The sequence below is a fragment of the Drosophila ananassae genome, chromosome XR (assembly GCF_017639315.1).
Source record: "Drosophila ananassae strain 14024-0371.13 chromosome XR, ASM1763931v2, whole genome shotgun sequence".
Classification (NCBI taxonomy): Eukaryota; Metazoa; Arthropoda; class Insecta; order Diptera; family Drosophilidae; genus Drosophila; species Drosophila ananassae.
The window spans coordinates 15245934-15261091 of NC_057932.1; the positions used below are offsets into that span (position 1 = coordinate 15245934).

Genomic DNA, 15158 nt, shown 5'->3' on the forward strand with positions numbered 1-15158 from the left:
AACAGAACAACAACAATGGAACAAATGGAACAAATCAGAATGGATATTGGAAGAAAGGAAGCCCCGGGAGTACCACCACAAAAGTCCATTAGGTCAGTCATGCCAATTTCTGAGAAGCTTATTTTAAGGCTTCTTATGGAAATTTAAGTTTTTTTTGTTTTTTCGCCCCACACGTGTGTGGGTGTGTGTTTGGCCTTTTCGCACACTTTCCAAATCCATAATGCTGGCTCGATGGCCAATTTGTTCCCCTTTTGCATAGATTTTCAATTTCTGCAGCTGCCTTTAGACCTCAGTCCTCCTCAGACCTCATGGCACTCGCCTTCAGGCGCTTTATAATTCACTAACTTGGCAATTTTCTTCAGCACCAACCCCCAGCACCCCCAAAACCGATTTCGCAGTCAAGTCCAGTTCGTAATGCCTTTTCGGTTGGTCAGAAATTGGTCTCATTTGCATATAAGCGTGTAATATATTGTTGACCCGACCAAGTGCTAAGCAGAATAGTCCTGGGCCTCGCCTAATGGCCCTGGCAGCCAATCAAGGCATGACATTTATCAAAAAGTGAAAAAAAAAGCGAGCGGAAGAACGCAGCTTGCCATTGAATTTTTCCATTTTTTTTTGGCGACTGAAGGGGCTCTTGAAGAGGACGCCCTTTGCTGACATCCTGACATCCTTTCCACATGCCCCTTGCCGAAGCAAGTCTACTACTGCCTCCTGCTCTGCCTGCTATTTGAATGTCAAATGAGTTTTGTGCCAAGTTCAGCAATTTTACATTTTCAATTGGCTCCTTTTCATAATTTCCGTGTCATTTTTCTGCTTTTTTTTTTTTTTGGAGGGCTGTTCCACATACAACGTATGCAGCGTATTCGTGGATATCCTTCGGGCCTCTCAGACACACACACAGATATTGACTGGCAGGAGTCCTGGCACTTGCAAACAACTCCGAAGTTTGCGGCCATAACTCATCCTTCTGCTTTTCGGAAGTCGTTTTTTTTTAGAAAAGGTTATGACCTTTAAAAGGTTTTCAGAGTGGAATTAGTGTGGCAGTCTTCTTTTTTGAAATGAAAATAGTGTAGCTGTCTTCTTTTTTGAAATGAAAATAGTGTGACTGTCCAAATTTTTTATGAAAATATTGTAAAGTTCTTCTCTTTTCTTTAGAAAATAGAGTGACTGCCTTCTTTTTTAATAAAAATAGTGTGGCTGTATTCTCTCTTGATGAAAATAGTGTGGCTTTCTTATGTTTTTCATTTAAATAGTGTTGCTGTTATTTTTTTCGTTATGAAATTGGAGTGACTGTCTCCCTTTTTAATGAAGAAAGTGTGGCAGCCTTTCCTTTTAATGAAAATAGAGTGACTGCCTTCTCTTTTTTAAGGTAAATAGAGTGGCTGCCTTCCTTTTTAATAAAAATAGAGTGACTGCCTTATTTTTTAATAGAAATAGTGTGGAAAAAACAGTAACTGCCTCGCTTTTTAATGAAAATAGAGTGACTGCCTTCTCTAATCACATTCGTGGATATCCCTTTCACCCCCCAGAGCCCCAGATATTGACTGGCCAGGACTCCTCCTGGCACTTGCCAGCAATTCCCAACTTGCTGCCATAACTCATCCTGCTGCTGACTCCTCCGGACAGAAACAAACGATTCTCGAACTCATTTTTAAATGTTTTTGAAGAAAGGAAAGATGTATGGCTGCAACAGCAACAGCAACAGCAACACCAGAAGCAGCAGCAGCAGCAGTGGCAAGAAGAACTCTAATTGCAACAGAAGCAGAAAAAGAAGCTGCACAACTTGCAACAATGGAGTTGCAAAAACTGCCCCTTTTTGTTGTTAGAGAGGTGGGGGAGAGGCAAGTGGCAAGGAGGCATGTGGCAAGTGGCAGGCAGAGCTTACTATCGATAGGTGGTCGTGCAACATCGGAAACAGTTGCAACTTCAGCCGCAACAACGGCGCTTAAGTCAGCAGCAGTTGCAACATGGAAGACCATCAACCACATGTGTTGCATCACCTCCGTGCCTCCTGCCCCCTGCCTCTCTGTCCCCTGCCACCCTGCCACCATGCCTCCCTGCGCCCCTTGTATCCTGCCTCCAGGACTACTCTGTTCTTGACAAACTATCCACTGTCCATTGTGTGACTCTCAAGGGCGTGTCAGCAGCCACAGGACATTATTGCAAGTTCCCATTGCCACTGCAACGGAGGGGGGGTAGGGGGCCCTGCCACGCCCACAACGCATGCGCAACAAGCTAATCATGGCGGGCATGGCCATCCCTCAAGTGGCCATCAAATGCAGTGCCAGGACTCTAACGCTTCTCCGGATCCGAGGATCCTTGCGGCCACCAGGATTCTCGAGGCTCCCTCCATTGTGGATTCCCAAATGTCCGATGCGCCTGCCTGATTTTCAATTTCAATTTTGGCGATAAATGGCCGAGGCAGGCTCCCCTTCCTACTGTACCCCCCCTCTGCCCTCTGGAAGTGCATCCTCTTTCAATGTCCTGGCAGGATGAAAAACCCAACACCAGCTCGTTTATCATGGACGCATATTGCTGACCGCAGCATGGAGAGGAATTTATGCTTAGACTGGGTACTGGGTACTGCCCCTCCTCTTTTCTCCACCCTCCCCCCTTGGTGGCAGGCTCTCCCCCTTCTTTATCCTTTAGTCCTTTAAAACGAAATTCAAATTTCTTCCTTAATAGTTTCTCAATTTTTGACTTAAAACTACTTCTCTAAACTACTACTAACTAGTAGCTTCTCTCTTTTTTAGTTTATTTTTATTTTTTACATATTTTTTTATCTTTAAAATCCTTAATTTTTAAACTATTAATCTCCTGAAACTTCAACTTAATAATACTCTTAATTAGCGGTTGAAATTGGTGGCTTCTTTTGGAGAGAAACTTCCAAGCACTTTTAAATACTTTCTTGTATCTTTTCTCTTTTCTTCCTTTTTTTTTTGAGTATCTAATGGGTGCGGGTGGATTCTGTTGCCTTGTCCAAAAACTTTTCTCCCCCTGCCCCTGCCACCCCTTGTGGCATGTCATGTCAGCGTTGTCATTGTTGTCAGTGTCATCACAGCAGCCCCTCTAGCCCGGCCATCCCGGCTCCTCTTCCCGTTTCCTGGCGGTGGCTTTGCGGTCGCCGATTGCCATTCTCCACTTGCCACTCTCCACTTGCCACTCCCCACTCTCCATTCTCCACTCTCCACTCTCCACTAGTCGTTCCGCTTGTCATTAGACTTATGTCATTGTTCAGAGGCAGCAACATGAGACTTGCCACAAACACAACTTGCCACATAGGCCCACGGTGGCACGGTGGAAATGGTGCATTTTTGAGGAAATCATCATGATTTTCTTAATTAAATGTCTTTTTTTTTTAATTAAACTAACTAAACATTAAGTTTTTTATTAAATTTAAGTTTATTTCAGTATTAATTGTTTAGGTTTTAGTATTATTAGTATTATTTAGAAACGGTCACACTGGGAATGACAGGAAATGCAAAAAACTGTCAAAAAAAGTGAAATAATTAATGGATTTCTTAAATAAACTATATTAATTATTTTTTAGTCCACAGTTTAGTGTTTAAAGTTTCAAATTTTAATTATAAATTTAATAAAAATTTATAAAAATTAATCATAAATAATTAAAAACTAATAGAATTAAAAAAAACTCCCTAGTCTTCTAGTTTCCCATTTTCTGCCACTGATTTTGCAACATGTGCAACATGCCACGCCCCCCGAACCCCCACGCTTTCTATGTCATGGTAGTGGGCTGCAGATGCGGATGTGAATGCGGACGCGGATGCGGATGCCTGATGCCTGATGCGGATGTGTATGTGTCGGTTTCAGTTCGCGTTCTACGTGCGCGCATCTAAACTGACATTCCAATTATTCTTATCGCATCAGAGGCCACTCTTCCTGCCCCCACCCCACCCCCCTTCGAAGGACAACCCCCCCTTGGCCCCCCCTTGTCATGGCTTAGAGGTCCTTTCAGTTCCACTAACTCACTCATTCGGCAACTCAGTGAGTCATTCGTTGAGACAGTCGGTGAGTCAGTGAGTCATTTGATTCAGTTCCTGGCACTTTCTCATATTTCCTTGCAGTTATCCTGGGCCAGGACTCTCTCTATTTAGTCCTTCCAACTGATTTATGTTAGTTTCCAGGAAGCCATTCTATTTCACTCTTAAGGCCAAAGGCTAAGATGCCTGGCATAATTTTAATTATTTTATTCTGTCTTTTAGATTACTGATTAATTTCCATTTAAATTTTGTTATTAAACTCGCAACACTTGCCTCCCAATTTTCCCTTTTTTTTTCAAGAAAATAAATCCACAAAAATGGAGAAAATGAAACAAAGTCTCAGACAACTAAGCTGACTTTAATCAGACCAACAATTTCTCCTTTCGGTTGACATTTTATTGATTGCCATCAGTCGGCTTGAACATTAATTTCATCAAAGCGAAGGATCTGAAGGACTCTGCCACGGCTTCCGTTGTTTGAAATTGAAAAATTGAAGACGAGAATGTTCAGCGAATTGAAATGAAATAAATTTCAGATCAGATGGCTCATCGGAAACAACTTCCGATCGCAACAAACCCTGATTAGTTTTGCATTTCTCTCAAATCTTTCGTGAAATTTCAATAAATTCCAAGAAATTGTCAATTAATTAAGTCATTTCTTGGCAAATTACGATTGAACTTGAGATCTGACACCAGTAAGATGGCATTCTGCTTAAATACAATGGCTTTTTGTCATAATTCCTTTACAGAAATGGTCCATCAATCACTCCCAGTATCGATTTATGCTCTAAGGAGGTCCTGGCAGGACAGACATCCTTGCTGTTGCAGTTGCAGTTGCAGTTGCAACTAACAATCCGAACTAGTCATATTTTAACGAGCATTGTGTATCTTGTAGATACAATCCACCTGTATTTCTTTTCTTTTCTTTTCTTTTCTGCTCAATTTGCTTCCTTATTCCTATTCCCATTCCCATTCCTTTTTCTATTTCTATTTCTGTTTCCTATTTTTCCATTTTATTGCTGACTCCCCCTGCCACGCCCCCAATAATCAAAGCACGCTTACGGCTTGTTATTTTAAATTTCAGTTTATTTCCCGCAGAACACCATGAACACCAGAATGCCAGGACATGCCAGGACATGCCAGGACCCAGGACCCAGGACCCTCGATGATTTAAAACAATTTCTGAGCGGGGCGCCACCGATGAAGCTGCAAGTTGGCCGCGCCGGCCCGTCCCGGCCCAACCAAATTGTTTTTACGTGCCCCGCATGCAAACTTCTGCCTGTGCACTAAGGGGGCGTGGCACTCGCTGACTGCCGCCTTTCAAAAGGCGCGCCTTCAACTCCCCTTTCTTTTTCCCTCTCCCCCCTAAAAAAAAGAGGTGTCTCTATTCAAAGTAATAGTTGCGGAAATGTCATCGTCTCTTGACCCTGATTTTTTTTTTCACTTTAAAGACTCTTATGGGAAATATTTAAATAAACAATTTTATGAAAAATTTTTTGAAAAATAAGGAAATAGGATTCTAGAAGAATTGGTCTAGTAGATAAATAATTATGCTTAATATTAAATTATAAATTTTAAAAATGTCTAACAAAATCTACTCAAACTGTTAAATAAAAGATTAAAAGAATATTTCATTTTGTTTAAATATAATAATAAATAAAAAATGTACAAATTTAATTTAAAAAAAGGGTAAATTTAAGAAAACTCACATGGATTTCCAGTCAAAATGCAAAATTCATTCAGTGATTAGATTAGTTCTTATTACAGTTAGCTGTATTAACAGTTACAGTTATTTTCTTTCACACTTCCATTGGGTCTCGCAGAAAGAGCACTCCCGAAACCGACGCGAATTTCACCATATTTGAATAAAATTAATTTTAAAACACACATTAAACTCTATAACTCTCTAATTTAACTCACTAATTTTTGTATAATCACTTTATCACTTATTTTTATTTTTTTTTTTATCACCTTATATCACAATTAAAATCACGGAGAGACGGTTGAAAAAACACTTGCGAACGCGGCAAGACCCAAATGGGGAATGAATTCCTCTAGCCGGCGAAGTGACAATTAAAGATAATGCAAGATGTGGAAGGCTTCCATTGCTCGCCCGGTAATGAGAGGCTGGAGTGCAGAGGAGCAATGGAGAAGAAAAATGGCTACCCACTGCCGGGAGAGCAATGGTGGAAGGTCTTCCAACACTCTCACTTAATAAAGCCTACGATCCACGCCATTGCTCGCCCGTAATGAGAGAGTGGTGGGCAGAGAGGGAGTGGAAGGCTTTCTATCACTCTCATTTAAGGAAGCCTACGATCCGCGCTCATTTTAGGGAGAACCAAAGAGGAGGAAGAATCAAAAAACAACATCCAGAGCCCCAATGGGAAAAGAGGCATAATAGGGATCTCTTGCTTGCACCTGCAATGATATCCAAATTTTGGAAGACAAAATGGAGCGCAATGAGAATGTTTCTCTCCAACTCTTTCAGTTCTTTAGTTTTTAAATTCCGCTCTCCCCTTTTGGAAAGCCCTTAATTGGAACTCCATTCTTCCAATGCCGCCATTTGGAAAGTGAGAATATAATTGGAGAGTTATGGCCACTATTTGTCACTATTTTTTAGCAAAAATATAGATATAACACTTATCTAATTAATTATAGCTTATTGTTATCTTTAATTTTACAAATTAATTAATGTTAAAAACTCACCCGCCATCAAGCAAACTATTCCAAAGAGTATCAACCAATGTGACGACATTTTCGAGCTGACTTTTTTTTTCAATCCACTTTTGTAGAATTCTATTTTTAGGAACTTAAGAGCCTTTCGATCCTTAAGATCTGCAAGGAAAAAGGATAAAAATTATTAATAAATTATTAGTTTGATTGAAAATAATATAAATTATATTTATTTAAGGTTATTTTTAGGGGTTATATCACTAATATTTTAATCTAAATTTCTTAAAAACAATTTTAAAAAATCCTATAATTTAAAAACTAACTATTATTAACTTACTCGAAGAGCAAATAAAGCCAGAAACACAACAATGACTGTTAGGGGAGACTGTTAGTGGTCTAGAAGAGGGAGGGGAGTGGAGGGACTGGAGGACCAGCAGGACCTGCAGGACCTGCAGGACCTGGGGGAAGGCACAACTGACAAATGGAGGAACAAGCAAACAAACAAGCGCGGGAAACCGCAGCAGACAAAACCCCGTGTTGCCCCCGGAACTGGGAACTGGCAACTGGTTGCAAGTTGCAAGCTGCCGAGTTGCAAGCCGCCGAGAGCGCAACATAAAAATCCACTAAGGCAAATTGGTTTTGTTAACCAGCACAATGGACACATTAACATCGGCCTGGCAGTCTGGCAGCAAGGAGCAGATATCCTGCAGGCTCCACCAGCCAGTCCAACAATTAAAATTTTGTATTTTTTTTGTTTTTTTTTTTTATAAATTTTTGTTGCAACAACTGGGAGACAGACAGTCGGAGTGGCCACTTCACCAAAATGGAAGCGCAATGCGCGAAATTGTTTTTATCAAAATATACTACATACACTGAAATAAATTCCAATTAGTTTTATTTATTTTTTTTATTTTGTTTTCTTTCCAACGAGATACGTGCCAGTGACCAACTTTTCGGGAGATACTCTCCTAATGAAGGATAATTTTTTGAATTTCAGGCACTTTCTAGGACATTCTGGGAGTGTAACAGAAGAGGGGGAGGGGAGAGAGTGGTAAGGGGTCATAGGTCAGGGCGCCTTCGTTAACAGAAAATTATGAACTCCATCTTTGGCACATTTTCGAAAGTTTTTTTTTTTTTTTTTTTTTTGCTCATTACACGGCTTGATTTCATTTAGTTTCTGCGAATTTTTCGGCTCATGGTGGAAGGATGCAGGATCTGGTAGAGGGGGGGCACCACTATATCCTAGTGGAGCAAGGGGTGCTAGGGGTGGGGGGGGGAATCCCCTAAATTAGATGAGATAATAAGCTGGGAGCTAGGGAGAAGCTTCACTGTGGAGCTGCAATTGGCTCAAAGGACCTGGCCAGAATGTCCTTCCTGCATCGTTGGTCGTCTTAATTAGGCGCAAAGAAGCAAAAGCAAAAGCAAAATGCAAAATGCAAATGAAAGAGGGGCTCTGCTATCCCCCCCTCACCCCCTTTGCCCCACCCACTTTGCCCATCAAGGACCAAAAAGGACTTCTGTTCGGCAGCTGTCAAAGGCAAACATTTGGGGTCGAATCAAATCCTAATAAAGCCACCAGTTTGAATGCCTTATCGGCGCAGCTGCCAGAGGATCTTCCAAAGGATATGCGTTGGTTTAAATTTTAAAAAGGACTCCCCTTCAAATGCCTGGTTTTTTCTTTTTGGTGTTAGTTTGTTACTAATTTCCACAGAATATCCTTTTCTTTCAGTGTATCCTTTTTGCGCCCTCGTGCTCCTTAAAATTGGCCTAATTTATGGACGGATTCAAGTGCAATGGCTAGCTCCTGTCAAAGTTATGTTAATACCTTTCCGGGGATGGCTGGCAGGACCAAGGACGAAATGGGCCAGGACCAGGACCAGGATCAGGAGAAGGAGCAGGACCAGGACCAGGACCAAGGAGTGCTTCAATTTAATCAAAGCTAATTGAGAGCGTTTGGCAATTGGCATTAACTTTAACGCTTTGACAGCCGCATAAAGGTCCTGCGGGGGCAGCAGCGTGTGGCATGCCACCTCTGCTCTAGCCCTCTAGCCCTCTCCCCTCCCTCTTACAACTGACCACAAAATGTTGCACGCGAATCGAAGTTACCCCTGTGTCCTGTGTGTCCTGCGTCCAGGAGCAGGAAACTTTTCAACATTTACACTTCGTTGCCCTTCACTTTTTATTCCGATTTCTGTTCCTTTTTTTTCTTTTCTTTTTTTTTTTTTTTTTGTCGGGTGAGAACATTGAAATTAGATTAAAATGTTGAAGGCAAATACAAAATGGCTGCCAAGCCGAAAGGGGGGTGAGAGGGGAGCAGGGGGGGGGGGGAAGGACTCAATTCGAATTTCATTAAAACAAAATCAAGCGGTTCAGTGCTTAGTCGAAAATGCTTCGGTTTTCCCTTTTTTTCTTTTTTTTTTTTTTTTGTTGGGGAGTGGGAGGAGTGGGTGTTGGGAGTTGAGGGGGGAAAAGTTGGACATAAAGCTAAGGGAACGATTAGAGGGGTTAGAGCCAGCCATTCGTGGAATTGGCCAAAACAATCCCCCAGTCCTGAGTCCTGAGTCCTTGGGGCGGGGATTACTTACAAGCACTTTATTTCAAAATACTCGCTTTGCGTTTCAAACATAAATATTTCTAAGGGGGGGTTTCCATATCAAATTATTGGTTTAACTGAGTATTATGACTTTTATATAGTAGAGTATGGTATAGTAATGTATTTATTATTATTATTATTATTATTATTAGTTTCTAATGGCGTTTTTTAACTTTAAATTGATTTATTTTTAAACATGGCTATTGAAAAATGTTATATTTTATAAAAGAAAGTAATAGATGTCTCAATTTTTGGTAATTATTATATTTCATAATTTTAATTTTTATTTCATAAGTAAATAATTAGAATATGAAAAATGAAAAACATCGAGATTCTTTATGGTCCGTTTTATGAAATTATAATGAATAGTTTACCCCAAATACCAGGGTATCATATAGTCTTATAAATTATAATTTTAGTTTTTATTTTATTAAAAAAAAAAATAACATAGTATAACAGAATAAGGAATATAAGGAATAAAAGCCACTTTATTATAGTCTGTTTAAAGGGGTTACTATTATTATTTTCATATTAAATACTGTAGCAGGATTGCTACAGAATGTATATATGTATGTATTGCTATTAACGAGAAGTGTATATAAGTGTATAAGTGTATAACGGTAAACTGTTGTTAGTATAAGTCGGTGTTGTTGCTTGTTGTCGGTTCTGGCTCTCTCTCTCTCTCTTGTGCTCTCATCGCTCTCATGCTCTTTCAGCGAATTATGAGGGTTGATGCAGATCGCGTGGGATGAGAGCGGAGTCAGTCGAACACCAGCAGCGATCCGAAGCGGACATATTTTAATAAATAAAACAAAGCGAAATATAGCCGGCAAAGGTGTTCTTCTTCGGGGAATATTTATTATAACCCTACAAAATCAGAAGTGGGCCGATCTTGTGCCAAATAAACAATTAAAAACAATTAAATAAAACGAAAATGGACGTTAGCAACGCATCAATTGCACAATTAAAAAAGTGGTTGAGTGTGTTACAACTACCAACAACAGGAACAAAGCGCGAATTAATATTGCGTTTAAGCAAAATGTCAACGGAGTCGAGTAATTATCTGGAATTAGTTAATCATCAAGACGAAGACGGCGATGGAAGCAACGTTGAAGACGAAGATGAGGAAGATTTGGACTTAGAAAACAACGGAAATGAAAACGATAATGACGACGAAGCTGGAGGTGAAGGAAACGACAAAGCTGGAGGTGAAGGAAACGACAAAGCTGGAGGTGAAGGAAAAATTGGCGGTAAAAATGAGATCAAAGTTGGCGGCGATCAAAGCAGAAAAGACGGAGACAAAAGGAGCAACAAAGATGGAGACGGGAGCAGCAGCAAAGACGGCGGCGAAAACAACAACGACGACGGCGGCGAGGGAGAAGACAAAGTTGAAAAGTGTGCATGCAAGGACAGGAATAAAGCCAGCAGCAGCAACGCAAAAGCAGGCGCCAAAGAAGAGGTGGAAAAAGGCAATGCTGAGAAGTCGAAGTTCTTGGAATTTTGCAACCCAAGCGTCGACGTTTCGTTGGGCATGGCAACACAAGTTGTGCCTGAATTTTCGGGTGAAACTTGCGCACGAAAATGGATTACGCAAATGAAAAATATTGCAACCATTTATGGAATTGGTGGACAATATGTTAAGATGTTGATGATTAGCAAAATCAAAGGAAAAGCAAACGTGTGGCTACATGCAAACCCTGAGCGCATTATGCTACCGTTGGAGGAGTTAATCGCTGAGCTAATTTCGATGTTTTCGGATAAAGTCTCGAAGTTAGAGGCAAGGCGTCAATTCGAGAACCGTAAATGGAGTTCCGGTGAAAGTTTTGGAAGCTACGTGGATGACAAGGTGATGCTTGGTCAGAGAATCAGCATAGAGGCAGAAGAAATGATAAGTCGCATCATTGAAGGAATTCCGAATCAAGGGCTGCGAAATCAAGCACATATTCAGTGCTTTGAAAATGTTGCGCTTATCAAACGTGCATTTGCGGAAGTGGAGTTGCCTAAGTCTTATGGTGACAGGAAGGAGACAGCAGTGAACAAGGACGAGAAGGACAGCAAGGACACGCGTTGCTATAATTGCAATGCTAAAGGACATTGGGCGCAGGAGTGCAGGAAGCCAAGACGTGAGAAAGGTTCGTGCTATGCATGCGGCGAAATGGGACATTTTGTGGCGAAGTGTCAGAAAAACAAAATTAAGAACGAGGGCAAGAACAATTATGTAAGATATTTTGAAATTTACTTTAATGATAATACTAATACCAAGTTAATTACAGAATGCCTCATAGATACAGGAAGCCCAATTTCATTTATTAAAATTTCTAAAGTACCCGAAGATACTTGTAAAATACCAGTTTTAAGTTCATATCATGGAATAAATGAAAGTTGTTTAGAAACTTATGGCAGAATATTATGTTATATTAAGAAAAAAGTCAATAAAATACATTTTCATTTAGTTGTTGTGGCAAACAAATCTATGAGTCATGATGTAGTTCTTGGAAGGGACTTTATGGAAGCATGTGATCTAAATCTGAACCTTGACACCTTGAAGTTGGTTACGGTAGAAAACTTAGAGAATGTTAAAAACAGTAATGATGTTAGTGATGAAGAGAAAATAATTAGTGATGTTGATGTTAATAAGGTTAGTGGTGAAAGTCGGATAATAAGCAAAGAGGTAATAGTTAGTCATGAACCAAAGATTAGAAATGCAGTTAGGTTTCGAGAAGCAACGGAAGTTGACATAAACATAGTGGAAAAGGAACTGTTGAATATTGATATTGAAGATGAATCTGTAGAATACAAAATTGGTGAACAAGTGGATTATAAGGTTAGACAGCAATTTATGAAAATTATAGAAAATTTTTATGTTAATAAACAAAGACCAAAGGAACCAGAGGTTAAGTGTGAAATAAAGCTGAGGTTGGATGATTCAAAACCTTTTAGCAGTTCTCCGAGACGGTTAGCCTATACAGAGAAAGAAAAGTTACAGAGCATATTAGACGAGTATTTAAAAGAGGGAATTATTAGGCCGAGTGAGTCAGAATATGCATCTCCAATAGTGTTAGTTAAGAAAAAAACAGGTGATTTGCGATTATGTGTGGATTACAGGAAGCTTAATAAGACAATGATTAAAGATAATTATCCATTACCCTTAATTGATGATTTATTGGACACATTAGTAAATAAAACTATATTCTCCAAATTAGATCTTAAACATGGATACTTTCATGTGTTTGTTGAGAATGAATCAATTAAATATACTTCATTTATGACGCCGCTAGGGCAGTTTGAATTCATGCGGATGCCAATGGGCTTAAAAAACGCACCGGCGGTGTTTCAAAGATTTATCAATAAAATTTTTGCAGACATGATAAGAGAAGGAAAAGTGGTTATATACATGGACGATATTATGATCGCGAGTAAAGAAATTGAAGAACATTTGAGTGTACTTAAAGAAGTTTTTGAAAGATTAGCAAGAAACAAATTAGAACTAAGAATGGATAAATGCGAGTTTCTACAAGCGAGTGTTCAATACTTAGGCTTTTTGGTGTCGAGTGAAGGAATACAAGCAAATGATAAAGGAATTGAAGCCATCAGAGATTTTCCAGTCCCCAACAAAGTGCATGGAGTTAGAAGCTTTTTAGGATTGTGTTCATATTTTAGAAGATTTATAAAGGATTTTTCGAGGATTGCAAAACCATTATATGAATTGTTGAAAAAAGATAGCGAATTTGTGTTTGGAGAAAAAGAGTTAGATTGTTTTGAAATGCTAAAAAAGAAGCTCATAGAAGCACCGGTACTAGGTTTATATTATTATAAGGATGAGGTGGAACTACATACAGACGCAAGTGCACATGGTTTTGGTGCGGTATTATTACAGAGGAAAGAGGATAAGAAATTGCATCCTATATTTTATTTTTCGAAAGCTACAACGAAAGATGAGGCAAAATATCATAGCTTTGAGCTTGAAACGTTAGCCATTATTTATGCTCTACGAAGATTCCGAATATATGTGCAAGGTAGACGGTTTAGAATTGTTACTGATTGTAATTCATTGACGTTGACGTTGAACAGAATAGAACTTAACCCGCGTATTGCGAGGTGGGCGTTAGAGTTACTCGAGTATGACTTTGAGTTAGTTCATAAGTCGGGAAAGCTTATGCAACATGTAGATGCCTTAAGTAGGAATACTAACATATGTGTAGTAGAAACAGTGAGTTTTGAAGACAATTTAGTTATATGTCAAGCGAAAGATGAAAAGTTAAAGAAAATTAGAATGAGGTTAGAAAAAGAAGATGATAAAATGTTTGAGATGAGAAATGGAGTAATTTATAGGAAAGCGAATGATGGAAAATTGTTGTTTTATGTTCCAGAGGAAATGGAAGACAAGATACTGTATAAATATCACAATGAGTTAGGTCATTTAGGTAGAGATAAGGTTATGGATGCAATTGTTAGGACGTATTGGTTTGCAAATATGAAAGAGAAAGTTGTTAGACATATTGATAACTGTTTGAGGTGTGTAGCGTTTTCACCGAAATCAGGAAAAGAAGAAGGATTTTTACACAGCATTCCGAAAGGGAGTGTACCATTCGAGATTATACATATTGATCACTATGGGCCAGTGGATAAGGGAAGGGCAAATAAACATCTTTTTGTTGTCATAGACGGGTTTACAAAATATGTTAGGTTATATGCAACAAAAACAACAAACACAAAAGAAGTTATTATAGCATTGAAAGACTATTTTAGATCATATAGTAGACCGACTTGTATCGTTTCGGATAGGGGCAGTTGTTTTACATCTGAAGATTTTCAGAAATTTCTCGAAGATTATAATGTTAAGCACGTAAAAATAGCAACAGGGTCACCTCAAGCTAATGGTCAAGTGGAAAGAATCAATCGAATAATAGGACCAATGATAGCGAAATTGGCAGACTCAGAAAAGGGATTGCATTGGGATACAGTTATTGAAGATGTTGAGTTTTCATTAAACAATACAAAGCAGAGAAGCATTGCGCAAATGCCGAGCAAAATGTTATTTGGAATCGCTCAAAAAGGAAAAATTATAGATGAATTAAGGCAAAAGTTAGAAGAATTAGATGATACCGATAATGTTAGAAATTTAGACGAAATTAGGACAAAAGGAACAGAGTGTCAAACAAAGTTGCAGAAAGACAATGAAAGAAATTACAATGAGAAAAAGAAAGCAAGTTCAGAATATAAGGTAGGTGACTATATCGTGGTTAAGAATTTTGATTGTACTGTTGGCGTTGCAAGAAAGTTAATACCCAAACATAAGGGTCCATTCGTAATAGACAAAAGTTTAGGAAATGATAGGTATTTAATTAAAGATGTTGAAGGTTTTCAATTGTCACGTATTCCATATCAAGGTGTTTGGAGTAGTCAGAACATTAAACATTGGATAGGTAAACGAAGATAAAGCTCAAATATCATGTAAATTATTGTAAATAAATAACTAATAGTATCTAAGTCAAATAGATGTAAGAATCAATTGTAAAATATCACAAGATCAGGGGATCTTTAAATGTCAGGACGGCCGAATTGTAGCAGGATTGCTACAGAATGTATATATGTATGTATTGCTATTAACGAGAAGTGTATATAAGTGTATAAGTGTATAACGGTAAACTGTTGTTAGTATAAGTCGGTGTTGTTGCTTGTTGTCGGTTCTGGCTCTCTCTCTCTCTCTTGTGCTCTCATCGCTCTCATGCTCTTTCAGCGAATTATGAGGGTTGATGCAGATCGCGTGGGATGAGAGCGGAGTCAGTCGAACACCAGCAGCGATCCGAAGCGGACATATTTTAATAAATAAAACAAAGCGAAATATAGCCGGCAAAGGTGTTCTTCTTCGGGGAATATTTATTATAACCC

At 39.1% G+C, this 15158-nt stretch overlaps 2 protein-coding genes across 6 annotated transcripts in view; one reads left to right on the forward strand and one right to left on the reverse strand.

The window, feature by feature from the left end:
* Positions 1-15158, reverse strand: part of LOC6505218 (zwei Ig domain protein zig-8) — a 174792-nt gene that overhangs the window by 65151 nt on the left and 94483 nt on the right. For all 5 annotated transcript variants that reach the window (XM_044717396.1, XM_032451947.2, XM_032451946.2 and 2 more), the window contains one exon: positions 6707-6835. In XM_044717396.1, coding sequence (XP_044573331.1) covers positions 6707-6755 — 49 coding nt within the window. In that variant the 5' untranslated portion in view covers positions 6756-6835. The remainder of the gene's footprint in view (positions 1-6706; positions 6836-15158) is intronic.
* Positions 9801-15115, forward strand: LOC123257637. Its single transcript, XM_044717395.1, has 2 exons — positions 9801-11484; positions 11540-15115. The coding sequence occupies exons 1-2, from the start codon at positions 10201-10203 to the stop codon at positions 11549-11551; spliced, it is 1296 nt and encodes a 431-aa protein (XP_044573330.1). The 5' UTR covers positions 9801-10200; the 3' UTR covers positions 11552-15115.